The sequence below is a fragment of the Rhipicephalus microplus genome, unplaced genomic scaffold (genome assembly GCF_043290135.1).
Source record: "Rhipicephalus microplus isolate Deutch F79 unplaced genomic scaffold, USDA_Rmic scaffold_18, whole genome shotgun sequence".
In the NCBI taxonomy this organism is placed as follows: Eukaryota; Metazoa; Arthropoda; class Arachnida; order Ixodida; family Ixodidae; genus Rhipicephalus; species Rhipicephalus microplus.
The window spans coordinates 6,190,328-6,216,728 of record NW_027464591.1 but is presented as its reverse complement, the minus strand read 5'-3'; the positions used below and the strand labels follow the sequence as shown (position 1 = coordinate 6,216,728).

General features: G+C 42.6%; 2 protein-coding genes across 2 annotated transcripts in view; one reads left to right on the top strand and one right to left on the bottom strand.

The window, feature by feature from the left end:
• Positions 1–553: 553 nt before the first annotated feature.
• On the bottom strand, positions 554–16,828 carry LOC142785103 (tubulin gamma-1 chain-like). The gene is made up of 11 exons (XM_075883526.1): positions 16,630–16,828; positions 16,357–16,407; positions 16,223–16,284; positions 15,969–16,136; positions 14,655–14,803; positions 13,985–14,198; positions 11,488–11,637; positions 9,914–10,066; positions 7,818–7,979; positions 3,941–4,132; positions 554–2,618 (listed from the first exon to the last, which is right to left on the bottom strand). The coding sequence occupies exons 1-11, from the start codon at positions 16,676–16,678 to the stop codon at positions 2,598–2,600; spliced, it is 1,371 nt and encodes a 456-aa protein (XP_075739641.1). The 5' UTR covers positions 16,679–16,828; the 3' UTR covers positions 554–2,597.
• Positions 16,829–16,872: 44 nt separating this feature from the next.
• Positions 16,873–26,401, top strand: part of LOC119184759 (putative ATP-dependent RNA helicase DDX27) — a 32,938-nt gene continuing 23,409 nt past the window's right edge. The window contains exons 1-6 of the mRNA XM_075883521.1: positions 16,873–17,017; positions 17,980–18,123; positions 21,786–21,858; positions 23,999–24,075; positions 24,629–24,724; positions 25,283–25,388. Coding sequence (XP_075739636.1) covers positions 16,952–17,017; positions 17,980–18,123; positions 21,786–21,858; positions 23,999–24,075; positions 24,629–24,724; positions 25,283–25,388 — 562 coding nt within the window. The 5' untranslated portion in view covers positions 16,873–16,951. The remainder of the gene's footprint in view (positions 17,018–17,979; positions 18,124–21,785; positions 21,859–23,998; positions 24,076–24,628; positions 24,725–25,282; positions 25,389–26,401) is intronic.

Below are 26,401 nucleotides of genomic sequence, written 5' to 3'. Positions count from 1 at the left end.
TTCTTTGCGTCAGTTATGGAGGTTGCGAGTACATCACGCACGTCAAAAGTTTCTTCCAATAAGGAATGCTTTCATTTGAATCAGTAAAGTTACGGCATTAGCATAGTGATGCCCGCTTTCAGATCACAGAAACCATGATAGGCGCGTTCAGCTAGACTTGGCACATGACATGTCGATGCGGCAAGTTCAGGGTGCAATCATTACGCGGGGGAAAAAAAGGGAATTTAGACAACAAAATTTAGGGGTGCGATCATTATGCGAGTGCGATCTTTACGCGAGTAAATACGGTAAAACAAGCTCCTCATTGTAAAACGTAGGCTTTCATTAAAATATGAAATGTTTTTACATATTGTAAAATAAACAAAACATGACATTGGTTAAAAAATTATATTCGATTCCCTGTGTACAAATGTGCCCAAGAACTAGTCTCTGCTGCCAGGGAACACGCGTTTGTAGCAGTGAATTCGGAGCATTGCTATCTTGCCACTCAATACACAAGTAGCCTGGCAGAGGTTGTCAAATAGAATGAGGAAATCAAATGACACAACTTGAATTCACTTTCTGAGGGTTCATTTTATTCAAGAACATCAAACAACACAAGTCGCAAATGCGCAGCAGTAAGTAGTATACAAAGATGATAAACTTGAAAAATTCACAGCTGTACAGATGGCTAATGCCACTCTACCTTGAAAGCACGAAATGAGGAACATCAGTTTTTATGAGCAAGTAGGCATTAATCAAACACAAATTTATTCAGCGTGGAACACAAAAGCCCTGAACAGCTTCTTGGCTTAAGTTTACACTAAGCTTGCCCCAGCTACAAAATTTGGTGTTGGTGAATAAATCGACACTACATTATTTAGCTTCTACATTTGGCTGATGTAGAAAAAAAAAACTCTCTGAAATAGTTCGCTCTCTTCTTCTGAAATTACATTCTGGCCTAGCCACACACACAAAAACAAAATATAAGCAAGTTTTCCGCATAGACGAATTTTTAGAGCAGCTGTTACATAACTTCTTGAAGTTCTACACCCCATTTAGGAGAGAGCAAAGCTACAGCTATGCGGGCTGTGTGGGCAAAGACACTATACGCGTACTGTCTCAGAATGCAATATACCAAGAGAATTCTCTACACAGTGGGAATTGTGCGCCAAAAATTATGCATTGTGTGTCGCTGAGACTGGCGAGTCGTCTTTTCACACAAAGAACAAAAGTGCCATTGATGGCTTTCTAATTGTGGAGCAGAGCCCCGCTGCGGTGGTCTAGTGGCTAAGGTACTCGGCTGCTGACCCGCAGGTCGCGGGTTCGAATCCCGGCTGCGGCGGCTGCATTTCCGATGGAGGCGGAAATGTTGTAATGTGAAGAGAATGCGTGGACACGTTTATGCGTTTACCTTAAATATGTTCTAAAACAGCTGCCTATTACTGCTCTGCAAGCATTCATGCAAGCCATCATCAAAATCATGAGAAAAAAATGTCTATGATTGTGTAACACAGAATGAGGTATGTAGAACCTCGCTGTTCAGGACAAAAACACTTCAAGAACTTTGAATACTGGTCGTTTCACTCTTATAAAAATGTTCAGTTGGTTTTAGTGTAGGCATAGCCAGGAGTGACGACGACAATTGTCCTACAATAGCAAACTTTGTGCACTATAAGCAAGAGGCCCCAAAGAAGTACAATAAGTATTGGCGATGCTCACAATTTTAATAAGCAAAAAAGAATTATTTTCTGTTAATACAGACAGTGATTGCATTGGGTATAACTAACAAATGTGCAACTTTTACGCCATGAACGTAATGTGCAGCGAAATGCATGCTTCATGTACTATATACATCTAAAGCATAAAGTTAAGTATGGCAACAACCACAGCGCACGATCAGCAGAATGACCTGATAAGCTCAACTCCACCTTGATATGTGGGGTCTAAGGCCCCAAAACCACCATATGATTATGAGAGACCCCGTAGTGGAGGGCTCCGGTAATTTCGACCACCCGGGGGTTCCTTAACGTGCACACAAATCTGAGCACACAGGCCTACAGCATTTTCTCCTCCATTGAAAATGCAGCCGCCGCAGCCGAGATTCGATCCCCGTGAACAAAGAGTCACCAGCCGAGTGTCTTAACCACTAGACTACTGTGGCGGGGCGATCTCAACTACACCCAAACACACTAAAGAAAAAAGAAAAAATAAATAAATAAAGAGAAAAGTTTTAGAAAAAAAAATGCATCTATACTACAGCACTCTATAAATGCAAGTTTGAGTTTATACACTCCAAGGTTATGTACATTACGTTTGATGCACGTCATAGTTTCGTCAAACAGCATCCATGTTAGGTAGTTTTGGCACATATATTAACAAATGTTTTCCTTTTATTTTAGAGTTCTGGTGATGACTACACTAACAGGCTATTTTGCTTGCAACTTAATTTAACAACACCGTCAACAGCAGCGCACGTACATGGACACACGTGTACGGTATGTTATAATATAGTTCACAAACTAGTACATACTACCATAATGCCATTTGTTAGAAAAAAAGAAAACCGCGCGACAAGTTGCAGGGCTGGACAAAATCATAAGCAGCTGAAGCCTACTTCACTTCGCTGCCGATGTCGACTGGAAAAAGAGAAAGGAATAGAAGACATGTGAGGATAATGTAACAGCTCTCACTAGCAATGTTTTAGAAAATTTAATTTTCCAGACAAAAGCAACATCACATCTATGACCATGGTACGTAGATACTTAAGTATTCACTTGTCACACAAAACAAAAAAACTTGGACACTAAGCTTTTCCTTTATAACAGCCTCTGATTAGGTGATCAGTTATTCTACTGAGGCCTTCTGATTTGGAGCAATTTTCGGAGCAAAAATATTTTCATTTTGAGGCACTTTGAATCAGCAAAACTTTCCACTTTGGAGCACTTTGGAGAAGGCAATTTTTAATCTGGGAGCACTCTGGAGCAGGTAGCTTCCCATCCTGGTGTACACTGGAGAACCAAGTTGCATTTACATTCAAAATATGAATAATTATTTCGGTGCCCCTGTGAAGAGCTAGAAATATTTTGAATGATTACAAATCTCAAGGAACCAATCATCTTAGGAGCACTCTCTATTTCTCGGGAAATGATGCAGATGTAATGGCGTTGTGCTGCTGAGCATTCTGGAACAACTTATTCAGCGATTATTTTCGTACCAAATAAACAGAATACTGGTTCAATAAAACTGTACTTTATTAAATAACATTCCAAGTACACCTATGTGGTTATCAGCAGAAATTGTAGACAAACGCTGCGACGTACAATGCAAGAGACTCGCACTGTCCCAGCTTCATTCCCCATAGATAACTCCAAGGAGAAAGAAGTTCTTTTTCACTATCGATTATATTGCTGGGCATAACATGATGCCATTTAGCTAGCTTCATAAAGCCAACCTCCCCCGACACTCTCATCTCTCTGTGCTTTTTTGTACGACTCTGCATATTATTTCTGTACGACTCAGAATACCTTCCTGTACGACTCTGAATACTATTTGAAACAGCATTAGTATCTCAGTACAGTTAAAAATGCACCAGAGTTCCCCTTTAAATCTTTGCAGTCTTAAACTAAAGAAATCAACTCGTGTAAAAAGAATTTACTTACCAATTTAGAAATCCTCTATAATGCAATAAAGAAAGAAACATGCGCAAGAATCAACCACGAAAGAATTATTTGAGAAGTGCCTGACCACTAACTGCTGCAGCCGTGTTGCACTGCCAGGAGGGGCACGACAGCAAACACAGCCGTGGCGAGGTTATAATTATAACATTTCTTTAAGAAGGGAAAGGTAGTGACTTAAAGGTAATCTATTACTTTTTTTTTTTTTTACAGACTGCTCAGATTGGCCAAAACATCCTCTATGAACTATGCAGACCTATTGGTTTCCAAGTAGTTTTCCGTACCGGACGTGAGACCCACGAGAGGTAGTCCGGTTTTGTAGCAGCCACATATTCGTCGACGAGTTCTTGTACGTTATCACGCGAGTTGTCCAGCTCCTCCAGGGTGTCCTTGAACATAGGCTCCTTGCGGAACTGCTCCAGGAAGGCCTCTCGCTTGCGCAGCTTGTCAAACTGCTGCAACGTGCGCTGGAACAGCTGGATGGAGCGGAGGTTCATCAAGGGTGAGGTTTGACACACAGACGCACAAAAAGAAAGCCAGTGGTGCCAAAAAGCAAGAAAAGATATCTCTGCAGGGTATGGCGAACCTTTATCAGAAAGACGTTAAGTGGTTGGAATAGTTTTGGAAGAGAAAAAAGAATTAGCTACACTGACATATGTAAGGGGAAGTAAGGGAAAGAACCCTTTATAATATGATTCCCACATTCATAAAAACAAGACACAGGAGTTAAATTTCATTCTTGACTTTTAATTTATTCATTGGTGCACCCAATGCTATAAAGGCTGAAAAAGCTCTCTTAATGCTCATATCTGCAACCAAAAAGCATAATGCGTAGAATCTAGGAGAAAGACACTGCAATTTGTCCTGTCATTTAGCGTTATATTCTTAGGTCATGCGTTTCACAACAAAGTATGATGAATTGGTATAACAATAGGATTTTGAACTTGTTTACCAGCAAATGAGTCAGGCTACAAAGCTTAGTGACAGGCAGCTAAGGTGTTTGTGACCCCAAACATTGCATGCCGCATACTGCAAGTGCAAGTAGCATGTGATACGATGTAGACTTATGCTCACATGTTGCAACAGTAATTTCCACTCCAAAACGGCATTAACTGAGCTCCCAGCTCTTCTGCATTTATCATTTCCATGTTGGAACCGGCATTTTCTTGAGCCAATACATTTATGGCAGCAGTAGAGCCTGAAAGGTAGTTTTGCCACAGTACGAAAGAGTAATGACGAGAAGCATATAGATAAATCTGAAGGGGCTACTTCCAAGCGCATGTCGACTGTATTTGAAAAGTTACGCCATAGCGGAGCTTGAAAGGCAGTTTTGCCGAAACATGGGACCGTCGCGAAATCATCATCATCATCATCATCAGCCTGACTATGTCCACTGCAGGACAAAGGCGTCTCCCATGTTCCGCCAGTTAACTCGGTCCTGTGCTTTCTGTAGCCAATTTATACCCGCTAACTTCTTAAGCTCATCTGACCACCTGACCTTCTGTCTCCTCCTAACCCACTTGCCTTCTCTGGGAATACAGCTAGTTACCCTTGTTGACCAGCGGTCATCCTGTATTTTTGAGTGTTCTCTAGATGGACGCACGGATGGACGTATGGCCAGACAGACTGACAGACTAGCAGACAGACGAACAGGTGGACGGACGCGTAAAGCGGCTATGTGCCACAGGGTATGCGAGATGGCGGCACTTTGAGTGTTCTCTAGATGGACACACGGACGGACAGAAATACAGAGACTAGCAGACGGACGGACGCGTAGACGGATGCGTAAAGCGACTATGTGCCACAGGGTATGCGAGATGGCGGTACTTTGAGTGTTCTCAAGATCAGAGCACGGACGGACAGACAGACAGACTAGCAGACCGACGGACAGGTAGACGGACGCGTAAAGCGGCTATGTGCCACGGTATGCGAGATGGCGGTTCTTGTAGTGTTCTCTAGAAGGAACCACGGATGGATGCATGGACGGACAGACAGACAAACTAGAAGGCGGACGGACAGGAAGATGGACGCGTTATGCTGCTATGTGTTACAGGTGTTACAGGGTATGCGAGATGGTGGTACTTGGAGTGCTCACTAGATAGACGCATGGATGCACGCATGGACAGACAGACTAGCAGACGGACAAGTAGACGGACGCGTAAAGCGGCTATTTGCCACAGGGTATGAGAGAGATGGTACTTGGAGTGTTCACTAGATGGACGCACGGACGGACGGAAAGACAGACTAGCAGACGGACGGACAGGTAGACGGACGCGTAAAGCTACTATGTGCCACAGGGTATGCGAGATGGCGGTATTTTGAGTGTTCTCTAGGTGGACGCACGGACGGATGCATGGACAGACTAGGCTACATGCCCGGCCAATGTTTATTTTCTCTTCTTGATTTCAACTATGATATCCTTAACCCCCGTTTGTTTTCTAATCCACTCTGCTCTCTTCTTGTCTCTTAAGGTTACACCTACCATTCTTCTTTCCATTGCTCACTGTGTCATCCTCAATTTAGGCTGAACCCTCTTTGTAAGCCTCCAGGTTTCTGCTCCGTAGCTATGTACCGGCAAGATACAGCTGTTATATACCTTCCTCTTGAGGGATAGTGGCAATCTACCAGTCGTAATTTGAGGGTGCTTGCCAAATGTGCTCCACCCCATTCTTATTCTTCTAATTACTTCAATCTCGTGGTTCGGCTCCGCGGTTATTACCTGCCCTAAGTAGACATAGTCTTTTACAACTTGAAGTGGACTATTACCTATCTTGAAGCGCGGCTCTCTTCCGAGGTTGTTGTACATTACTTTCGTTTTCTGCAGATTAATTTTAAGACACACCTTTCTGCTCTCCTTGTCTAACTTTGTAATCATTAGTTGCAATTTGTCTCCTGAGTTACTCAGCAATGCAATGTCATTGGCAAAGCGCAGGTTACTAAGGTACTCTCCATTAACTCCTATCCCTAACTCTTCCCATTTTAGGCCGCTGAAAGCCTCCTGTAAGCATGCGATAAATAGCACTGGGGAGATTGCATCCCCCTGCTTTACACCCTTCTTGATTGATATTCTGTTGCTTTCTTTATGAAGCACAATGTTAGCAGTTGATCCCCTGTAGATTTCTTCCAGTATATGATTTATTGACGCCCTGATTCCGCAGTGTCTGCATGACTGCTGATATTTCTACTGAATCAAATGCCTTCTCGTAATCTATGAAGGCTTTGTGTAGTGGTTGGCTATATTCTGAGCATTTCTCTATTACCTGATAGTATGAATATGGTCGATTGTTGAGTAGCCTGTTCGAAATCCTGCTTGTTCTGTTGGTTGATGGAATTCTAATGTTTTCTTACCTTTGTTAGCAATTACCTTTGTAAATAGCTTGTATACTACGGAGAGCAAGCTGATTGGCCTGTAATTCTTCAAGTCCTTGTCATCTCTTTTCTTATGTATAAAGATGAAGTGATGACTTTTAAATATCTGAAGGGGTCTCTTTTAATAGGACGTTGACAGTTCTCTTTGGTAAGTTCGAATAGTGAAATTCCAGTGCAAATTGAGTCAAATATAAAACACTGCTAGAAAAATTTTCATAATTTAGAATATTTGCACCCTCCTAACTGTAACTATTAGTTTGTTTAAAATAGGCACCTATTAATGAGGTTTGATTGCGGTCAACCTAATCTAGCTAAGTGGCTTTTGATTGATAACATTCAAACCAAGCCAACGTTCATGTCGTGAGGTGCTCTGTTCCGTGTTCAGCTGTGCTGCACACATTTAAAAATTAATTATATGTTGTAGACTATATTGTGCATTGATATTCTGCGGATTTGTACACACAAATGTATCACTTAAGTTGCAGTAGACTCTCAGTGAACGAAACTTTCTTCGCTGTTCAAATAGAACAAACACCTCTGATACGATTCGTTTTGCACTGGAATTCTGCACCTCTCTCTATCTCTCAGTAAAGGAAACTGCTGTTAAATGAAACACATTTTCATGGTACCTTCAGTGCTCCTTTTAACAGACTGTCAAGTTAACTGCTTTTACCTTATACAAGGCGATGGCAGTGGTACATCTACAGGTATAAAAGGAGTTACAAAAGTGACAGTATGAATAATACACGGGCATTAAGCAAGAGCTGTGTAGCAAAAAAACTAGCCAAATACCGAGGTGATGCCCGTGTGGTTGGCAAGCATAAGGCCGCTGACTCTGTGCTGTGTCTGGACGTACGGTGACTTGCGGGACAGCGCCACCTGGATGCTGGCAGGGCCCCAGGGAATGAACTGCACCAGCTTGCGCTCACGGATCTTTTGTAGACTCTTGTGTACCTGCACGGACGTCCTGCCACACTCAGTACATACCGTATCAGCAAGGCACACTTACAGTTAGTGAACCATATAATGAAGCCGGCGACATCGGCAATTCGGTGTGCTACAAGAAATTCTACCTTTCCTTCAAAGTACAGTAATAAAACATTTGAGTCGCGCATTTTTCTTTTCTTTTTTACACGAGAAATGCATACCTACCAAGTTTGAGAATTGGGATCGAGGAGATTTCTGCAACAAGAGGGGGGGTCGCACAATTTATTCCCCTCCCCCTTTTTTACACCAAAATGAAAAAGTATCACGCAAAAACGAGTGGGAGGGGTCTATAAACTTTGGCGTTGCTGTCTTATAATGGCTTGGAGCGGCTGAACACAACAAGGTAGGGTTTCGCAACTACAATAGAAGGTGCGAGTCTGAAAAAGGGCGCTTGAATATTTGTATCTCCCAAAATTTTGCGTCATCAAATCAATTAGCAAAATTTATTTCTGTCTTCTGGAATACATATGAATGAACAGGATGGTGCAGCCGGCTGCGGCAAAAGCACGGGTTGAAGCTTCACTTGAGCCCAACTGAAAACTGAACTTTGGACAGGAATGCCAACACGCTTCAGCCTTTTTTTACATCTTTACTGCCTTTAGTCTACTGCTGCATTAGTCGTGTGCCCTCAGCCAGTAGTCGCTATAGATAATCGCATTGCCGCGGCCATGGTATCACACGTGGCGTTTGCGGAAAACAGGAGTTCTCTTTTCAATCTGCATGCGCTAGCTGTGAGCGTGCCTTCAAAATCAATGCATTTTTTGCTATCTATGGTTGCATCTGCTGTAGTCTATGGTCCCATCTGCTTTCCACAGCATTTGTAGAAAGCAACATCGCTTTGACTGGTCAGGTATTGGACGCGTGCACTTTAAGAGTTCTGTGAGTTACGTTGTCATCATACATTATCGTGCCAAGAGCGACGTTGGTTTCATCCACAGTGGTTGTGACAAGCGATAACCACAGTTCAGACAGAGCGTCGGTTGGCAGCGCACGTCCTTCTGAAACTTCGAGTATGCTGCTCTTGACCTTCGTTCGACGGTTTCGGTACTAAAATTCATACGACACGTCGTGATGAGGAAAAGTGTAACATTTTAATTTCAGCCCAACAGACAGAGTGAAATTTTGCAGGGGAATTTCACGAATTCGAATCAGCCAGTTTTGCATCACTGAGATTCTACTGTATGTTTATATGAAGGTCCTTTAAATTCGTGCACAATCAAATTCGTTGGGTTCGCAAAAAGCCTGGATCAGATTGGACTGCATGTTTTTCGATGTGGCCGGATCATGCCCGGAAATTTCAATTTCAGGGGAGATTCCTGACAACTGTACAAACATAAGAGCTGGTCGACATCCAGGAGTCTCCCGGATTTCGGCAGGTATTGAAATGTTGTAATTAGCCAACAAAAAAGTGAACCTCACTCAGATTCACTCAAGATGTATGCTTTACCCTCAAGTGTCGCTCGGATTCAGACCTGCAAAAACTTTTTGCTGCCAGACTCCCTTACAGCGAGACTCAGGCTCAGTAAGACAAGAAGGAAACTTGCCACTTTCAGTGTAACAGCTGTTGCCTTTCATAAGTTTTCTTGCCGGGACACTGGTTATAGAATGAGGCTTTTCTAGTTCATCATATGTTAATTCTCCTTAAAGTTTTTCAGCAAACTGAGCAAAGGTAACAATATGTACTTGTGCACATGAGGACACAGGTGGACTGGTTGGTTGCTAATGTCTCGGATGTGACTCAGGCTATGACAGATGCCTAGTGGTGGGCTCCAGATAATTTTGAACACCTGGGGTCCTTCGACAAGTATTGACACAGCACAGTACATGGGCCTCTGGCATTTCACCTTCATCAAAATGTGATTGTCGCATTAACTGTCCTTTCTCTTGCGCCATGGACTCACCTGTGTTGGATCCACCTCGCCCTGGATGATGTTGAGGATGCTGATGTAGCAATGGCTGGCCGTACGGTCATGACCGATAGATACCATCATGTTTTTCGGCTGCAGCAGCCGCCTCATCACATCGAGCACAGTTGTCTTGCGTACACTGGGCGCCTGCACAAGGTGCAGTAAAGCGAATGTTAACTGTTAACAAGAAGACACTGACAAAACATCACCAAGTTTTGACTTCTGAATGAAACATTTCAACTGCTCGAGTTATTCAATCAAACAAGCTTTTATATGTTCTCAACTAGAGGCTATACAGCTAGCTTTTCAGTGCGAAATAGAAAAAAAAAAAAAAAGAAAAATGGAGTTGAGAGTCACCCAATAGCGTTAGACTTGAATGAATAAAAAGAATCTTGAGGGCCAGTTTTTCTTTATTGTTTTTAGATGCAACCTTAATGAAAACCAGTATCTAATAAAAGGAAGGCATGGGGTTGGGAGGTACTACTACTATAGAGTTGGTACGGCCAGTTATATCTTTGTGAAACACAGCTGGAACAGTGTGGGGCACTGTAAATTGCTCTGTTCAAGGTAGAGGCTATGGTGCAGTGTACTCTGAGCAGCGAAGCTTGTAACTAGCCACAATTTCAGTGCTGACAAAACATACCTAAGCATAGTACCAACACAGAGAGGAAATCATAGGAACCAATTGGAAAAAGCGAGACAGTCACGCTTGCTCTTTTGGTGCAGAGATTTAAGGAATCGCGAGCAATCTGACAGCCTGAACACAAGCAACCCACTTTGTGCAACGGCTGCATCTAAGAAACAACAACTATGAAATGGAGTGTGGCCCTTGCAAGAGGACACGTGGCAATCTTAAGTTAGATACTTGCGAAGAAAGTTAGATTCATTATAATGAGACCAGTTGGGCTTGCAAAATGCTGCAAGCTTTCTGTTAACCCCGTGTACCATGTAGGTGCCATCAACATATTACACTTAGCAGCGACTCTAACGGTATGCGTAAGTGATGCGAGTTGGGGCAAAAAACAACGTATGCAGACGACAGGTCATTAGCTGTGGCCTTTTCATTTTGAGCTTACTTAAGTGTAGTGAGGTATCGGGTACTCTCAAATGCAGTGATACTACCACCATGATGGATCTGGGCCAAATTATAACTCATGGGGAGTCATATGTGCTCCCGCAACATCCGCCTTTCAGCAAACCTTGGGTGGCTCCAATGACGTTCTACATTTCATTCTGAACATGTAGATTCTGTTGTAAAGAAGCACATGCAAATGACAACCATGCACAAAAAAATTATCTGTAAATAAACAACCACATTTCTATTGCATTAATGAATTACTTTTTGTACTCCTCTCTGAATGGGCAGTTAGTGCTCCCTTTACATGAAATGGAAGCTAAGCACGCATGGAGGCCGCATCTAATGTCCAAAACTAAGCTTTTTACAAGGTCAAAAGTTTCGCTGCAGAAAGCTGTAGCAACATGCGATGCTGCTGGAAATGCAAACACAACAAGCATGTTGAGACAAAAGGCACTTCGTCTACAGACAATGGTGAGCGGCGCACTCTCACCTCGTGGTCAGTCGTGAGAGGCGTATAGCCCGTCATCAGGAAGTGAAGCTTCGGCGTTGGAATCAGGGGTGCCACGAGACCGATTAGGTTGTTGTTCATGTAGCTGGGATACCGCAGGGTGGCCGTGCTCACAGACATGATTGTCGACACCTGCAGCCAAAGCGATAAGCAGAGAAGAGTGTATCTCCTTTGAACCAACTGTACAAGGACAACCAGCTGCAAAAACCTCACATTAAGAAAGGTTCCCCTCCACTTTTCAGCAAACTTCCCCTACCCCGCCCCAATAGAACATTAAAAACATAGAGAGGTCAAGAAGCATAACTATGTGTATATGAAACTGCCAAATCATATTTTAGCTCCCACGCATCATTTCCAAATTGGTTCTCACAGAACTGTCTATTTTCATTCCTGAGACCTAGCAGGCAATATATATAAAATAAAACTGGTTCATGCAACTTACTGCTGAAATTTATAGTGTTTTGAAGCATGATAATTTTAGGAATGTTCGAAGACACTTATGCATACATGCACATTGCAGATGCCTGTAGATGTAGATGCTAATACTGAGATTTCAGATTTTTGCACGAGTAGGTTTTCTGAAGATACAAATAAAGTAGAGCTGTGTGAATAGCAATATTTTGGGTGCAAAGGGAATATGAATAAATAAGTGCGAGTGCAAATCGAATAAAATATTTTTTTGAGAATTTCTGCCAAAAATATTTTCTGCTTACATACTTCGAAACGAAATTGCAGAAAAAAAAAAAACAAAGTTGGAGAGGATTCTTACGCATATTCTCATTTGACAGCAACATGAAAGTGCTCCTTTTCACTAGGTTGAAGAAGCGCTCGCAAGGTCTTATAAATAATGAGACAATGCAGAGGCCGAATTGTACTTATCTACACGATTTCGAGCAACGAAAGTGCTGTTGACAACACTTTGCATGTGAAAGGCAAAGACACTATTTCCTCAGCTTCTCCTCCCCTCTCAACTTCTGTGGAAGCTAAACTGATGTGACATACAAGGTTGTGCTCCCTTTGAGTGAGAAGTTCCAAATCTTCGGCATCCGATGTTTCGGACTTCCTTCCAAAATTTCAGGTCCAAAACAGTATTCATTGAGCCCCCCCTTTGCCACATCTGTCATCTCCATGCTGGAACAAGTATTTTTTTTTAGTCAATACTTTTGTAACCGTAGCAGCGCCTGAAAGAGCAGCTTTGCCGCAGTACGTGTATGTGACAAGGCAAAGCATACCTGAAGATCTGAAGGGATCACTTTTAATTGGACGTTAACTGCATTTGCCTTTGGATAGTTCAAATAGTGAAAATACCAGTGTGAGTCGAACCCAATAGCAAACACTATTGAAAAATATTCGAAATTTCAAATATTCACACACTTATTAAAAAAATTGGTCCTAGTAATACCGCAGAAATTACCAAGAAGTTCAACATCCTCCCATGGCTCGGAAGGCAAGGAAAAACAGGATGTTTTTGTAGTTATGCCCAACAAGTGACACAGCTTAGCTAGAGCAAATGTGAGATGTACATTTTCCCACTACACTTGAGGTACAGTGCATATTCACACAAATTAAAAAAATTACGAGTAAATGATGCTTTTGAATCGCTAACATGATCTCATCCAAAGCTTTCACACACATTCAGAGGTGGCAACTTATGACAAATGATCGAGGAGAATGCATTGCTAAGATGCTGAAAGCTTTATGGAACAATTCTTGCAGTAACTAAGTATTCCACGCTTTATTCTATGAGACATGGTTGTGATTGTGTCCATGTAAATATACAATACCGTATTTACTCGCATAATTTGTGCATTTTTTTTCGCGATTTTGAGGCCCCGAGAAGGGGGAGTGCAAACGAGCGCACACAAAATATTGTGTCACAGTCCTAACACGCCCAGTATATATATTTAAAAAAAAGAAGAAATAAATTCAAGCACAAACATAGTGCACTTGTTAATTTTGAAAGAATTAGCACATACTTCAACCAGTCAGATATGGTCACGAGTGGTCTAGCGGAAACTGATCGCGAACTCTGACCGCGAATCATCCTCGCGGCCAAAGTTAATTTTGGGATGACAATGAGAGTCCACTAAATATTGTAAACTACAACAGATAGCTCGAAACAGATTTTAGTTATATCAGCACAGCAAATACTATCTGCATGCCAAATTTATCACTTTATCTTCATACATAACAAAAATAGTTTCTGTTGCCCCAGCCCCATTTCCGTTTCTACAAAATATAGACATAACAATGTAGTGAAGCAATATTTATCAACAGACTAGTCACACACATACAGCAAAATAGAAGCATAGTTCTCATTATCTATTGATGATTAGAGAATAAAAAAGCTGAGTTAGCACCTCGTTTTCAGCTAATGGAAGTCTGCTTTATTCTCTATTGGACAGATTATGCAGGGAACAAGGAAGACTTCGAGAAAACGAAGAAGTCTAATTTATGTGATGTCCTAAAGGGCACTCACCAGCGTGTTAATGTGTGCAAAAGACGGGTTTTCAATGTGCAGCCGGTCAACCGCAATCTGGTTGAGAGCAGCGTTGTCGAGGACGACAACAGAGTCTGCATTTTCCGTGAGCCTGTGCAGTGTGAGCAGGGAGTTGTAGGGCTGGACCACCACGTCGCTCATTTCGTCCTGATTCGGGAACACCGAGTATGTTTGGATCAACTTCTTTGGGAACCTGGAACACATCCCGGTGGTTGGGCGTAAGTGTGCTAGGCTGGGCCACTTGGTAATTGCTCACAGCTCCCGCATCTCTTAGGCAGTCACTGCACATTTTCTTGTATATACTGGCTTATAATCAGAAATAAAGCTGCAGTTTTTAATCGGTGCATGCATGTGTTTTTTTATACGGCATTTTGTCCTTTCTTGAGGTGTTCTGCCATAAATGAATTAAATGCACCACCCAGCAACATCGCAAATACATTTCATAAATACGTAATTGGTAAGCGTAATTGGTAATATTTGCATGACAATGCTTTCATATAACAATTAAGCATTAAACTTTTCTGTGTTTCCTGATGTTTTTAACATCCATTTGTTCATGTTGTTAATGATGAGCAAAAATAGAATATCTTTGTTGTAATTAAGAAATTAAGCAATGCTCATGAATACTGAAAAGGTGACAACAACACACCTGTCGTTTAGGTGTTCAAGAATGTACGAGCCCATCCCAGAGCCCGTGCCACCAGCGATTGAGTGGCAAAGCACAAAGCCCTCTAGGGAGTCACTGCCGTCGGCTTCCCTGTCTATGATGTCAAAAACGTCCTCATGAAGACGTTCACCCTTGGTTGAGAAGAAAAAGAAAGGACACCATCATTCAAAAGATCAATCAGAAAGGAAGTGCATTGACTTGGAGTGAAAATTCACTCGAAAAAGATGTTTAAAGTAGTGCACAATGGTGGGTGATGGCACTCTGGCAGCACTGGTAGGAAGGGAGGAAATGAAACCCTGCTCATTCTAACTTATCACTGCCTCGAGCAATCTAATCTGGTTACCATTGACAATAACAACGCCACTATCTTCTAGTATGCTGACAGTGTCGGTGAGGCTGATTGCGTGAGGTGCAACTTAACGCGCTGGATGACGATTTGCGCTGAACCCAATTTACAGACACACAAATGGAAAATGAAGTTATTCCATATAGTTTCCAGAAGCCATAGTGGTGGGCCATAGGGCACCAAAAGCACTTCGCTTGCTTTTTCACGAACTGAGACGAGTGCAACAGGGCTATTCTGAAGCCACAATGCAACCAGGTGTTCAGAGGATGTCTCTCACACAACTAGCAGAACCAACAGCAGTCACGTGGTATTGCAAATGCATCATGAGCATTACAATGTACAAAGTACATTGATTAGCTTGCCCTATAAATAACGTCAACCAATGAACAGGTAGTATAAAAATCTGCATTGAGGCTCCCTAGACTGACGTTACAGAAGTCAATCAATATTGATCATAAAAAACAGCTGTGACAAACAGCAAGGGTTCACAATGTAAAAGTTAGTTGAGCGATAGTTATAGCGTGAGAACACAACGACACAGAGACAAGAAGGACACGAGCGCTACCCTCTGTGTTGTCGAGGGCACCTTCTGTGTTGTCGTTCTGTTCTCGCACTATAACTATCGTCACGTGATACCAACTAGCCCAAACTGTCACACTTCTTAGTTGAGCGGATGCATACACGGGAAAGAGACAACGCAAGCTGTTAATTTCCACTGTCTCGTGTGAGTGTCCGCACACTTAACATTGAATTTATAGTGGTCGAAGGGCTCAAGCTACATATATCAATTTTGTAGGATGCATTGGACAGACCAAACGGCACTTCTATCATTTATCTCTGCTAACAGCCGCCAATCAGGGCTGACAAAGCACGAATAAACAACGTCGAAAGAGTCAACGCTACACGAAACCGCGGCAGAATTTTTTTTACAAGCATATGAACGTAAGTACCTGCGAGTAACCGACGGCCCAATTGTTTCCAGCACCGCCTCCAGATTGCGAGAGGTAGACGTTTTCCTGGTTGTACAGTTTTGCGTACGGAGAGTTCATGATCGTGTTGATCACTCGAGGTTCCAAGTCTAGGAGTACCGCTCGAGGGATGTAGTGTTGATCGTCGGCCTGCGAGAATTATTCATTCATTTAGAAAACGACGAAACAGGACAGTTCGGACGATCAAAGATGCTGCACGACTAAGATAGATGTACCTGGTAAAAGAAGACGTCCTTCCTGTCGATGCCGTCAGTTGCGAAGCTTTCCAGGACACCCTCTAAACGCGGTAAGACGATGTTAGATTCTTACACAAGATAACAAAAAACGGGAGAATAAAAATAAACGGTACCTGGGCTGATGCCGTGCTCGGCGCATAGCTTCTTCCAAAATTCGAAGCCAACTGAAATACAAAGGGTAACGTTCGATTGAAATCACTTCCACTGCGTTAAGGAATTGGTATGCATGCATGTTTTGAGATAGCGGAAATATGGCAACAGCCTAAAGATTAAGCTTTCATAAAGCCGGAATTTGCTTCAATAATTTGAAAGTGTTTGGAGCACACGTTATTTTCGCCAGAAGCGGACAAGCGTCGGACTCAATGCAGCGGACGCTACCGACTTACTTTGGTTGCCGCATTGGCCCAGCTGAAGCGTAATCATCTCCCGTGGCATCGTGTTCCTGGCTGTGGTCACCGAAGCGCGGCAATATCGGCGAAATAATCCAGTGTACCGAACGCAAGCAACACAGATCGTTCTAATGATCGGTTCGGGTGCGCGCGCGCGTGCGTGCGAGATCTCGACCTTTTCTTTCTCTATGTCCTAGGCACGTACCTAGAGTTTTCTAGGGAAATTTCGCAACTGTGATGGTAGCGCCATCACTTATTCGACGGTGCAAACGTTCTGTGATTGCATTGCACAGCGCACGTGTGCGCGTGGTGTGGTTGCATGTGTGTGTCGTTCAACATGGCTGAGGAACTTGATGTGTCCGACAAAAGTGACAGTGAAGATGAGGTAATTAGACTTCCAAATCTGCCATTGTGCCTCAAGAACATGTCGGTGATGGGCAGGTTTTTTCAATCTTCGCAACTGAAGATGCCGCTGCTACGTGGTGTTTTCTCGCTGTCGATTTCGCAAAGAAGTGCCGTCCGTGACAGTTTCATCATATACATGTGATTCATAGTGAATGCTGTCTTTTCTTGTGTACTGAAGCCGGCGCTACGATGTCTTATCCGTTGGTTGATACCAGAACCTTGTTCCAGAAAGTTTAGTGGTGCATTTTTTTAGGCAACTTCGTTCACAGTTAGTGTAGAAACTTGAAGCGCAGTGGCATGAGGTGTTCTCAAACGTGCGCTCGCAATTTCACGTTGTGTAGACATTTAGATCGACGGATGCACCCTGTGCGTTTGCGCACCTGTCCTGATTGAACTTGCGATTCATATGTGTTGTTGGAGGGCCGGATTTTGAGGCTGAATATTCTCGAGCTTTCGAGGGATTGAAGTTTCACGGGCGTGCTGCGCATAGCACCAGCAATGCACTCTGCAATGAGCGCAGAGTGCATTACTGTTTCCTTGACTTGCGATCGGCCTTGTTTCTCGGAAAGTGACATATGTTGCCAGGTTACCTACAGGGGATGCATTGCCTCTGATTTTCAACACCAGTCGTGTGCGCCAGACTGGGTTGCGAATTACATATTAAGGTACCAGTAGTGTGTAGCACAGCCACATGTTATTATTTTACAACCAGTGCATGCTGAATTGTACGCAGACTATTGTGTGCACCCTGACACTCCTCGCTGTGTGGGGACTAGTGGAAATTAGATTTTTTTTCTGCATTTGAATTGATTTAGTTTTTATCTTTACTATTATCCTATGAAGCCATCCTATCCCAAGAAAAAGAAGTGCTTTTGCTGCAGAGCTTGCTAAAATGTATTGAAGTGTGCTTATGTTAAAACCCGTTCTGTCCCTATTTTGTAGTGTGCCTTCTCGTCGGACTTTCATTTTGTGGACTCTGCAGCCGAATATTTTCACGACACATGGAGTGATCTGACAAAGCTTGTCAAGAAGAAAAAGACAGTGAAGATAGATGAGAAAATATCAAGGGCGATAGAGAAACGCAAGGTATGAGCATTTTTGTAATTACAATAGTTTATCTGGTAATCTTGAGGGGGACAAAGGTACTTTTCTGTTGGTATGAGATATTCAGTGATGTTACGAGAGGCCCCACGGTCTCTGGGTAGCGTAACGTGAGGGCCAACGGACTGGGCAGGGAGTATCCAGGCTGTGGACAGGCAAAAGGCAGCCAGAATGAATGAATGAATAGACAATATTTAATGTCTGGCAGTTTTACCGGGCAAGGTGGGGGAAGAGGGGAATAACCCCTGTCCCTTCCCACTCTCTGTTGATTATGATGGTGGTGCCTCAGGTGACCGCTCGAAGTCCTTGCACCCGGGCGGCATCTTCAGCTTGCCGGACGGCCCAAAGCTGGTCGGCCAGCTCGTTGCTTGTGAGTGCTGCCTTCCAGTGGCAGCGCAGCTGATGTTGCCGATCGGCAGAGGGAAAAAACAGTTAATTTACAATGTATGTACAAAATGTGTACGAGAAAGCAGCCGATGCCACATGCACCGGCCTTTTATCAGCGCCAAGGTGCTCAAGGATGAAGGTGCAGCCCCGCTGTTTAAATGTGCACAGCGTCTCTGACGGACGCCTCCAGTGGCTGTGAAGTACGTGTCAAGTGTCCCTTTGAAAGATGCCAGCCAAAAAGAGAGAGCACTGTCAAAGTGGTAGCGCGTTCTGCACGTTACTGCCGGTGTATTTGTAACAGTGAGCTCGGTTCACCAGAGGGCGCCAGTAAGAGCCTTCATCTAGAGTTACTGTATATGCTACCTTTAGGTAGCATAGTTGTGCATAGGTTTATCATTTTGCCAGCTGAGGCACCCCATCATGCAGGAAAGCGACTCCTGCCGAAAGAAGGCGCCAATGCGACCCAGCGGATCAGTGTTATTTCTTGCTCTTCATAACCCGTCGCTAGTGCAATGACTTTTGGTTTAAAGAAAAAAAGGAAAACTTGGAGAAATAATGCCTTTAGATTGTACTGGTGGTGTAGCCTATTTGATGGCAGTCACCGTAGGAAGTAATATTTTTGTTTTAAAAAAGCAAGCAGGAAAGCCTTGACTTCATTTGTAGAGAATTGTGTACACGATTCCCGACAAATTAAGCTTCGAAAATCACTTACGTAAATTTTGGTGTAGCACATTCAGCGATTAAGTAGGTAGCTTGATGAAATAATAGCTATAACTGTGTTTTATAAATAATGTAAGTAAACAAGAATTTTCGGCATATCTATGTAGCTGTGGCATAAAGTACACACTCTGTGAGGCTTCGAATGTAATGCTGCATGGTGGCCTTTGTAGATCTGTTTTAGAATTTGGAAATATATTTCTATTCAATTCGATACCCATCATTGTAGCTGTGCAGCTAAGATGTTTCACTGCTAAGCTTGAGGATGCTAGACCCGCTCCAGGCCATGGCATCTCTGTACTTATAGATTTATACCTGTGTCACACAGGCACTGTCTATTGGGATAAGAGATGACCCCAATCGGGCTTGATCCGGATCAGATGTTACTGCACGGTAACTTTTAGTCGTGATCATGCCCGATCAAGATGATCCAGATCACAACCTGATGGACGTCTGTGCCAAACTTGATCCAAATTGGTACCGTGTAGCAGCAATGATTGTTGATTGTGATAAAGAACTCTGATCCTGATCAGTCCTAATAGCGATCAAAAGGGCCGATGTAACACAGGTACTGGTGCATCTCAAGAAACCACAGTTACTAAAATTTTATGTCGAGTGCAGTCATACATATTATGGTTCTGGTGTGTGAAGCACCGATGTACATTAATATACAGCGAGCAGGATCTGTTCAGATGACAAATAAACAAGGCAGATACAAAGAAAACTAGAACATCTCGCCAAGCCATCACACACTTAGTATAGATGTTTTAAAACCTATGAAGGGATGTAGAAGACACGTTTACACAAGAATCGCCTTGCGGCTGAGTATGAAATGCCTTACATGCACATTGTCATTTATAGGGCCTTGAAGGTGTGGAATTTTTAAAAATAGGCTGGCATCTATTTTTCACATCTGCATAACTTTTGTGTGTATGCCTCAATAGCATACATAACATTGTAGTATCAAATCAAGTTTATCTTTTTATGTCATGCAGAAAGAAAAGACCTTAAAAAACAAAGCTGTGTGTGAAACAGCATTTCTAGTTGACAGCCCCATAAAAAAACATTAAAATAAAAAGTATGACTAGCATAATACAAAATATTTCTAGCGAGGTGTCCGTCATCATGTTGGATGATAACATCAGTGTTTTCCTCTATATGGCAGCGTTAAAGTGTCGTTTTCTTTCACTAGAAAGCCCCACGGCGTAATAATAATCAGTGTATAAATTTGTAACAAATATAATGGTTCATTTTATATTACAGCATATTGTCCGTAACATGTCAGTATCTGTAATTTATTATTTTTGGAATTATGAATACGGTGACTTGGCCTACATGTTGGGGCTGTAAATGTGTGATTTCTTTCAGTGGTGTTTTCGCTAAGTTGTGTCAATTTGTCTTAAAGGGACTTTTTGAAGGCTTAGTTGATGCAAATTGACAAGAATCGCTTAGCGCAAGAAAAAGACAGCACACGAGAAAGACACACAAGGGACAAGTGTTATCTGTGTCTTTCTCATGGGCTGCGGCTTTTTCTTGATCTAGGTAATCTTCGTCACTGTAAAGTTGCGTCATGTGGCAAAAATAAAAGATGTGAGACTGCGGAGGAATAATACCAATTCATATATTGCATTAAAGTATAGTTCGAAACATAGGTAGGCAAAACTTGTGGAGCTTATTTAGACTTACTCATGAAATATATTTCGCGCTGAATACTCATCGTGGGACGTGGTGATTATACGTGTTTGTCGCTGCCTGTGGGCGGCCCCAGTGGCACTGCTGTTGGGACACAGTAGCTAATTAGGAGCCAGTGATTTGACCTAAGTGTGAGGGAGAAGGTTCTTCATCGTCCCTGACCTGGCGTTGCTCGATGTAACTAATATTGTGCCTGCCACCTGGAGTCTAGGTCTAGTCTGCGAAGGTCAGTAGTCAGAGGTCAGGACCAAGTGTGAAAGGTAGATGGTCCGAGAGTAGGAGGTTTAAGAGGTCTAGTAGGTAGGGTAAGGGGTGGAAGGACCACGGTCGAAGAGGTAGGAGGCTTAAGGAGGTCTATGGAAGGTCAGGTGTGAAATGTCCATAGTCAGAGAGGTATAGGAGGCTCAGTACTCACTTGGACTCAGACTCGGCAAAATATTTCTGAGCTGGACTCACTCGGAATCACACTCACGAAAATTTTCTTCAGCCGGACTAACTCGGACTCAAACTCACCAAAATATTACTTACCCGGACTCACTCAGACTCAAGGCTTGGTCCGAGTCGGCTCATGAAGGAGTTCGCCGACCTATGGTTTGTAGTAAAGATGGTTGTCCCACTGATTATAAACTTTTTTTGGGGGAAAATGTGTCATGGCATGCCCTTTCCTTGAAAAAGCATCTGCTTAAGCATGTCGGTAATTCATATAACTCATGTACGTGTTGCTTGTCATCCTTGTTTTTTTGTTTGCTATAAAGTGAAGCCCCCTTTCTTCCTCTTTACGTTGGAGATGTGTCTGTTTAGGTAGTGTCCTGTTTCATGCCCTCAATTGTTTGCAATGTTTGCATTTCCAGTCAAAGAATGTCAAAGATAATATGGCCTCACAAATTAATGGAAAAGAAGAGGAAGAGGAAAAACTTGTGAAAGGTTAGTTTCAATATGTTGACTTTTTTGCCACTTTGAATAGCTGCTGTGTCAGTATGTTAATATTATAGTCATTACCTATGTATATGCTGGCCACTTTTCATGTCGTAACTGGGATTCTTTTAGTGCTGGTCCCGTATTACTGACTGCTCCTGATTACGACTGATCGGCTTCCATCTTTACAGCTGTGTTTAGTATGACTGCTAGGGGGCACTTCATAATTAATTTCCCGCACACACAGATGACTCGACTACTTATTTTGTTCATGCACAATCCACGAATCCTTCAAGATACAGTTATCACATTACCACACCAGCCATCCTAACTGTTTGTGTAGCATGTTATACAGCTTCCCTATTACAATCCTGAAAACATAGCTGAGTAGAAATTAGGAGTTCTTCGAAGCACTTCTGAATGAAATGCAGAAAAAGGCACTACGAAGTGTCCGTGTCATCAGTAGCACTTAAATTTTTCTCTCTTCATTTATGCACTCAACCTTCACTTCCAGTTTGCCTGGTGGTTAGTGTACCCAGCAGTACTGCTCCCCTGTTCACAAGCTAGATGGTGCACTTAATTTTAGTGAACATAATCTTCAAGGCCCATTCCTTACCTTGCGTATTGAGCCTGTACTTTCAACTTGCACATCAGCTTTGTTTTCCTTTGACGAATCGACAAGCTACAGTGGCTACTAATACATTCGCTACCTGTAGTGTTACTTTGTAGGGGGTCCGTCCTATGTACAGCTGACGCAGAAGCCTGTTGCTAATGTTCCAGCCGCACACAGTCTTACCGTGCACAATTAACATTTCATTGCAGCTACAAGGGTTCGGGTGAATAAGGCCACAGGCTAGGTCAACAAAACGACACTTTATTGCTATATGTTAGCAATAGCGCATAAATGGCGCATAGAGAGACCGAGAACAAAGGTGTTGACGCTTACTCCTCGGTCGTTGTCGTCCTCGGCTCGTAGGGGGTTGCGGGTTAGACCTCCTCCTTCCTAGGCCGGTGTCAGAGAGAGTGTGCAACTGTCCGCACGCTAGTTTTGTTCACTGACCCGGTTTCCCTCTCTCTGACGAAGGTTTGTTCCTTCGCTGAGGGAGTGAAACCCGTTCTGTGCGCCGGGAAAGGGGGAGCGCTGGCCGCGGGAGTGTTCCATTCCTTCGCAAGAGGCTTTATTGACCTGTACCTAAAGGGACAGACATGTCCTTGCGACTAGGCTGTTACGCCGCCATAAAAGGGAAAGGGTGACTGGGCGCACGGGCTCCCCAACAACTCTTACCTGTTTACTTCATAAGCCTGCCAAAGCGACGGTGAGATTATTCATAGCTGTCAGAGGTTACAAGCCTCAAACATCTATGTCCCATAGGTGAATCGGAAAGACGCTTTCCACTTCTGTATGAGTAGAAGAGAAACTGAGCTTTTCAATCTCTTTTCTGAGGTCACAACTAGATCAAAATAAAAAGTTCAGGGAAATGATAAGGGCAAATTTTTGGTTTTATTTGTAAACATAATCGCATGGAAAAGGAAAATGGCAGGGGATGTATAAAGACAAACTCCAACCAAACCTATATTTTGTGCATCCTGTTGATTTCCTCACTGACTGGGCTACAACGGTGGCTCTTCTCCCACGTGTTTTCTGGGGTATTTATATATTTTCAATAAATGTGGCCGTGGTGGGGGGATCTAACGTTGTTCTGACCCCAGTTAAACTTACGTGCAGGCAGTTGCCTAATATAAACCTTGAAATGTTGCCCTAAGGCGCCGATGCTGCTGAGTCGATATCATTGCACTCGTAATGCAGAGATGTGGATTCAGCTCTTGTTCTTGGAAAATTAACAATTTTATCCATGGTTCGATAAATCCTGCATTTTATTTCCGTGGTGCATTTCTCAGGCTCACCGTCTGTGGACCTGATATTTTGATCAACATTCCATTTTTGTTATGCTTTTCTGCCATGGTTTCTAAGACTGTTAGATGGCAGACTGTGTGCTTGTGCACTAAATTGCTGCCGTATGGCACTAACAATGATGACTCATAAACACACCTGCAAAGCTGAATGTTTTTACGGCTAACTGGAGAGAGCTGTACTGGTAATGCTGATTGAAGTCAGCATTTCTAAAATGTATTTTTAATTTGTTACCAGACACCTTGAGGACCAAAAAGAAGAAAGGAAAAGATCCCCGAGCAAAGCAGAAAGCTATCACTGTAGAAGGGGTTGAGGTATGTACTCAGATTGGTGTGCTTCTTAATCTGGGGTGTATCTTTAGAAAAGCCATTTGATCAGTAGGCAGGTTTTGTAAATGTTTGTTGGAACTCCAGTCAGAAGTAAGTAGATCACTTTTTTAATATATTGTAAAGAATGAGTAGAAGTGTCAGTTTAAGAGTTATACATGCAATATAATTCGCAAAATTAGCAGTGGTGACATAGATTGCTGTGCAATAATGTGGATTGTAGCACAGAGTCCTGTGGCATCTAACTTAAGTTCGGAAGCAAGGAAGCATGTGTGTGAGATTGGGTGGACATATGGATTGCATGCCAATGTCTTTCTAGTGTTCTCTTTACTAAAACCATTTATGCGAGTACCATGACTTGCTATCATGATTTTGTTATAATTCTTCAACCCTCGTGCGATGCGTAAATCAAGCTTTTGGTGCATTCAAGCTTCTCTGCGTGTGAACTGCAGGCCATGCTCGGAAACTCTGAATTGTGATGCAGTCATAGTTACGAACTTTTGATGTTCCTGTTTGGGGTGGGTTGTTACTGCTTTTTCAGAATGAGGAAGATGAACCGGAAGACGTGACGCAGGCATTTTTTGGTGACGAAGACACCTCGTTTCAGCAGATGAATTTGTCCAGACCATTACTGAAGGTATATAATTTACTGATCATTGAATAGATTGAAAGAGTATTTTTTTAGGTACTGCAATAGCAGTGCTTTGGACTGCAATGTATCATATTTGTAATGCACATTAGCACCTTGCAAATAATAAGGAAATTTTGTGTTATAAGGGAATCTTTAAAATATCTCGCTGTCTTATCAGTAATCATAATTCACTTATGAAGCAGCTTTTTTTTTTAAGGTACATAAATTGAAAGTCTCAAAGCTGAAGCTGGACAGAGTTTAATTTAAGGTATGGCCTTGTAGAATTTAAGTGCAACTTTAATTCAGACTTGAAGATAGCAAGTCAGAAAGAGGCTGGTCATCCATAATGACACCAGAAGATGGGCTTAGTTTGAGCATCTTCAAAAGCTTGAACCAGAAGAACAAAAATGCTTATGAAAAGGACAAGGACAAAGATTTTGGTCATGCTAAGGTGTCTTTTGAGGTGTTCAAGTGTTTTCTTTTTGTACTCAAGATACAGAACCTCTATGTGGAAATTATACTCCTTTGGTCCAATGACTGCATCTTCCTTGTCAATCATTCCAGGCACTGACTGCCATGAACTTTGTCTACCCGACACCGATACAGTCATCAACCATACCGATGGCACTCTTAGGCAGGGATATCTATGCATGTGCTGCAACAGGAACAGGTGAGAAGGCTTGTGCAGTGTGGCCAGTTAGCTCAAAACTGCCAGGCCTTAGAATGCCTTGCAGTTTGTACCAGTATATTTGCCGTAATATCCCGAGCAAGCGCACCTACCCAAACGAGTTTTCCCGCCTTTTTCCTTCTGCCAGTTTTACTTTTGATTCACCCATCAACGGTGAATAAGAACTTTTATTGAGTGTGTCGTATTCAATGAATCATTTCAGTAGAAGCATGGGTTCGCATCGCTTGTTCTTAGCAGCTCTTCTGCCAATGCCACATTAAATTTTGATCTGTGACTGTGCAAGGGCTTCCCTTCTGAATCTTGCCTCATTTTCTTTCATCGGGGAGGGGGGGGGGTGAGGGATTGCTCAGGATTTTACTTTACAACTGTAGGTTGGTTGAGGCTATGTATTTTTATTGTGTGCTCCTCTTTTTTTGCAGCGTTGCTATGATTAAATGCCTTTCATGCACTGATCTGGTAACTCGTCACATGGCAAGCACTCTATCATTGCCCCCTTTCCGCTAAAAAAAATCTTCATTTTTGTGCAAACTTATTGCTATACCAGATGTAAGCAAACAAAGCATGTACATTGCTGCTGCTGTTATCTGTTGTGACTACTATGCTTCAACATATATGTCTGAGTAGGCATAACTTTTGCAACACACACCGAAGTTTCATACATGTCTTGTGAATACAAAAAAATAAATGGGGCATGTAAGATATTCATTTCAAAAATGTTTTGTACAAAGAAATTATTGATTAAAATATGACAGAAATCTTTGTGGTTATCATCTTATTCTGAACCAGTTGGAGCTGTAAATGTAGCTTTAGTGGCGATGCTTGCATCTTGATTCCTGCATTTTTCGTACGGTGTGCCAAACTGCCCTTCGTTGCTTTAGTGTACTCATATTTCATCCGATTCGTCTGCCACAGTGGTTTAGCGAGTTCAATCTCAGCTATGGGGGTTGTCATTTCGATTGAGGTGAAAAGAGACCCATATACTGTGCGATATCAGT

What these genes read in the sequence shown, in the direction of transcription:
- LOC142785103 (XM_075883526.1), bottom strand. Translation starts at nt 16,678, where the DNA reads ATGCCACGGGAGATGATTACGCTTCAGCTGGGCCAATGCGGCAACCAA. An exon ending in GGGCCGTCGGTTACTCGCAG is followed by an intron (nt 14,804 to 15,968) that starts GTACTTACGTTC and finishes TTCTCAACCAAG; the next exon opens with GGTGAACGTCTTCATGAGGA. An exon ending in TTGCACACATTAACACGCTG is followed by an intron (nt 11,638 to 13,984) that starts GTGAGTGCCCTT and finishes CTTTGGCTGCAG; the next exon opens with GTGTCGACAATCATGTCTGT.